At 39.1% G+C, this 4763-nt stretch overlaps 1 protein-coding gene across 1 annotated transcript; it reads right to left on the minus strand.

Annotated features, from left to right (window-relative positions):
- Positions 1 to 1763: 1763 nt before the first annotated feature.
- LOC148583708 (uncharacterized) lies at positions 1764 to 3600 on the minus strand. Its single transcript, XM_088510775.1, has 4 exons — positions 3268 to 3600; positions 2177 to 3166; positions 1995 to 2051; positions 1764 to 1769 (listed from the first exon to the last, which is right to left on the minus strand). Exons 1-4 carry the CDS (start codon positions 3538 to 3540, stop codon positions 1764 to 1766), a joined length of 1326 nt encoding a protein of 441 aa, XP_088366901.1. The 5' UTR covers positions 3541 to 3600.
- Between the last annotated feature and the right edge of the window lie 1163 nt (positions 3601 to 4763).

The raw sequence follows: 4763 nt of genomic DNA on the forward strand, positions 1-4763 counted from the left end.
AATGTCGTTTTTTCCAATGGTATGACGAAGAAACTTGTGCTCGCGGAAGGGAGGTCCCACCTGCGTTGTATAAACAAGTTCATTCCCTGAAATGTGAAGTGTCATTACTTAGGGGACAACTAAAGATCCAAACATATTTGTTGGTTTTTTTGTTGGTGATTTGTGTACTGTTGATTTGTCTAAGGTTGATGGGGCATTGAGGCATGAGAATGAGGCAATTAGATTATTATCAGTGGAATAGACTATCTATTTTGTTGTTGTCAAGGATATTGTTTACTGAGCTATGTTGTCCACGTGGATATATGGTTATGGCTTCTATGTAACAATTATGTAAAAATCCAGATTGTTCGTAATTATCAGGTTGGCTGATTACTTTTTTGGAACAACTATTTCCATGCATTAGTTTTATTTGTATGCGGCGATTTATGATTATTTGTATGTTGCTCTTAAGTCTGAAATATTGAACCCTACAGTAGAATTTGCAGACAGAATTAATTTTATCCGTCCACTAATACAATCTGGAATTGGTAATTGCCATGACGAAATTCCAAAATATAATTCAGTATACAACAGTGCACGTTTAATGCTTCATGAACAACATTGAATTTTACAAGCACATAAAGTCCCAAAATGAATCCCCCAATTGTTTTTTATATTACAAACATAAAACAAAAAAAGCCGACATATCACTTGATTATGAAATAGGTATACGGGAAAAAGGCAAAATCAAGAGATCTTGTAAGTGATAAATGTGATCATTGTGTGGCACCACTTCCTCGGCTTCTTAGTACACGTGTAGCCCTACGTGTACTACCATGATGTGATGATTCCGCTGCTGCTTCCGCCTGTGGTTCATGTTGGGATTCAAAGAATGCGTTAACAAAAATAATAATTAAGACAAATACCAACATATAAAAAAAAAAAAAAAAACCGGAAATCATTGTGAATATTACAAATTAAGCACAAGTATATGAGTTTTTTAAGTGCAAAAAAAAACCGCAGACTAATTTACTAAATTACAACACCAATTTCAGCAAACTTTTAGATACTAGGGGGCAGCTATGGAATCATCGGGAAATAAGAGTTTTCTTAATAAAAAAAAAAAAAAACTTGAATTTTACCTGTGACTGAGTAGCCCTACGTGTACGTACACTTGGCTGTGATGACCCGGGGGCTTCTACCTCTGCCTGTCGTTCATGTTGGGATCCAAAAAATGCGTTAAAAAAAAAAGGGGGGGGGGTGGGGAATGATCGTGAAATAAGAGTTTTCTTAATCACAAAAAAACTTGGATTTTACCTGTGACTGAGTAGCCCTACGTGTACGTACACTTGGCTGTGATGACCCGGGGGCCTCTACCTCTGCCTGTCGTTCATGTTGGGATCCAAAAAATGCGTTAAAAAAAAGGAAAAGATTATGAAGCATTTCCAAATAATTATTATATTACTTCTACAAACACTTCTTTAAATAGACAATTTTCTAATAGAAATCAAAGATTAAAGCACCCTCCTTAACCTTAAACTTAAAGCACCCTCCCAAACTTCCAGCTTAGAGTTAGCTCCCATTACTTATTGATTATATTTTTTTGATAAGTAGAGTTAGCTTCTATTATAGTATCATCAATGTTTTCTGAAAAAATGCATACACCATCGGACCTTATCCTAAATAGCTATACTGAGTTCATCCATTACATAAGCAAAGACAAAATCACATCTCAATAACCAGTTTCTATTATAGTAAACTTAGCTTTTTTTTTATAACAAGGATTATTGCTGGAGATGCAGAGCAAAATTAAAAGTTACAAGCCAACAACAGGACAAACCAATATTAAGTTATACCTTTTGGTTTTTCCTCATTTTAGAATGACAAGTAATATATATATTTTTCATTTTTTTGACAGCCGTAGAATTGAAGAACTTGGTGACAATAAGAGTTTTCTTAATAAAAAAAAAAAACTTGAATTTTACCTGTGACTGAGTAGCCCTACGTGTACGTACACTTGGCTGTGATGGTCTGTGGGCTTCTGCTTCTGGGTGGGGTTGAGCTTGTAATCCCTACAATAATTTAACCAAACATTCAGACAAATACCAACAATAATTATTATATTACTTGTACAATAATAATTAAGTTAACAAATTTTGGAATATGAACCTTATGTTGTAAAATGTATTTGTTTTACCTGTGCTTGAGTAGCATCTTTTTTCGGCTTATATTTCTTCGGTTTCCACCTCTTCCGGTCTGGGTTCAAAGGTAAATGACAACCTTTATAATTATGCCCTAAACCCCCACAATTTCCACATTTAACAATATATCCACTACGGGTTAGCTTGTAGGGGTTAGTTGGCTCATCCACAGCCTTTCGCCTACTAATCTTTGGTCGACCAGGAGCCCTTCTAATGATAGGTGGCTGGATTTCATCGCATGGATCATCAGCTGGCCATGTCTGTGGACCTTCCATGCCATACACTCGAGCTGCATATCCTTGCATATACTTGTCCATCTTGTAATAATCATCCAAATAATCCTCTGGTTTTTGTTTATGCATGTAAATTGCAGCACAAGCATGTGAGCAAGGGATCCCACTCACCTGCCATCGTCCACATGTGCATGTGCGATGATCTAACCGGACTAAACGCCGTGGCTCGTATATGTCCTCGATCTCAAACTCCAACTCATTCTGCCACCGACTAATACAATTCCTTGCACCACTTTTTGACCTCTCCAATTTTTTCTGGATCTTTGGGCATATTGTGTAGTGCGTCGACCGGATTCTATTCCTTTTCTGCTGGAAGCGTGCCATTATTTGCAGACGAATTTCTTCAAGCATAGTCAGTATAGGCTTAATCCTAGCTTCCTTAATCCACGCGTTGAAGCTCTCGGCCAAGTTGTTTAATAACATATCACTTTTGGTTTGGCAGTTGAAAGCATGTCTGGACCATGATGCCTTCGGTACACCACTAAGGTAATCGTGTGCACCTTTATCCATTGACAATATATTCTGCATGTGATGGTCAAACGCATAAACATTGGCTGCACGTGCAGCCCCCCACAACTCATCCTTCATAGCTTTCCCGGTGTAGCCTTTCGCTTTGAGGTTCGCATGTAGATGCCGAACACAAAAGCGATGCTCAGCATGTGGCAACACAGCCTCAACTGCAATTCCAAGCCCCTACACACATAAATTTATGTTAAATTATATGGAACAACATAAAGGAATAAAAGGAATAAAATAACACAATAAGAACATAAATAGTATTTTACACTAAATACCTTCTGTCTGTCAGACATTATAGTCCAACCAAGTCCGCCTTCTGGCCCGCATAAGTCCTCCAATAAAATGGCAATGAACCACTGCCATGAATCTCTTGTCTCTGCCTCGGCCACAGCAATTGCAATGGGGAACATGTCGTCGTTGCCATCCTTGCCTATGGCACACAACAATTGCCCCCCATATTCCCCTTTTAGATGACAAGCATCTAAACAAATTATGGGCCGACAACCATGTCTGAACCCCTTCTTACATGCATCAAGACAAATATACATCCGCTGAAAGAATACTCCATCTCTGTGTACAAAAGCACTACTACCAGGGTTCGTGCTGAGTATTGCCATTGCGTATCTCCGTGTGAGGCGATATTGCTTAGAGTGCCTACCAAAAACTTGATGCAATGCCTCCTTCTTCGCTCTATAGCAACGGTCAATAGGAACATCGATGTTAAGGTCTCTCTTCACCCTCTGTTTCAATGCATATGGTGTCCACGTGGGGTCATCCTTGAAGTCCCTCTTATAAGCACGAACAAGATACTCAACATCGCATCTGGAGTTTTCGTACTGATTACCACAAATATGAACCGGGTAGTACGTCTTAATTTGAAAAGAAGTCCTGGTAGCATCAGTAGAGGCATGAATCCTCCATGAGCAATGGTCTAATTTACAGACTGCACTCACCCTACTCGTGTCATTGTGCTTGTAGTTGTAATCAAACACTTTCTGCACAGCATGCGTCTTCAGTGCCATCTTGAAGGAACTTGAATCTGCAAATTGATCCCCAAGCTCTAACGTCACTGGAATCTTCAAGTCATGTTTCAGATTGAACTGTCTATACCGCTTCCTTTTTTTTCCAACCTCGGCAGCATCACTTTCTTGCAAACTTGCAAGACCATCACTTTCATCATTAGATTCCTCTTCCCCAAAATCGGCTCCTTTATCACCTATGTTAATGTCAACTTTTTCCCACCATTTGGACGTCCCATCATTCTCTTTATTGACCTCAGCAGCATCATAGAAAAGGTCCTCATCCTCGCCATCGGTTGCTTCGAAGTCAGTCAACAACTCCTTGATAACTTCATCAATATCCTCTTCCACTTTCTTCTTCCGTGGCCTACCACCACGTCCACTTTTTTTTTTACCAGTTTTGGGCACGGTGTCCGCACCAACATTCTGATTGTCTTCCTCGTCCTGCAAAACCGGTTGAGCAACCCATCTTCTTCTTCTTCTACGTACTGAAAAATATATACAAATAAATTAAAATAAAAAACCTAAAACAAAAGAATCAACTAATAAAAACCATAAATAATTGTGACAACATAAGAGTCCAACTCAATTTCAATTTCTATGTACCTCCTCGGCTGGTGGTCGGTTGCCCGCTTGGTTTCTTGGATGGCGTAACAGAACGGGCAGCCTTAGTTTTAACTCGGGGGCTTTTGAAATGTTTTGATTGAGAATGTCCACCTTCTCCACCTTGTCCTTGTACATCTCCATCTTCA

This window comes from Corylus avellana, chromosome 9 (genome assembly GCF_965113065.1).
Source record: "Corylus avellana chromosome 9, dhCorAvel1.hap1.2, whole genome shotgun sequence".
NCBI classification, from domain to species: domain Eukaryota; kingdom Viridiplantae; phylum Streptophyta; class Magnoliopsida; order Fagales; family Betulaceae; genus Corylus; species Corylus avellana.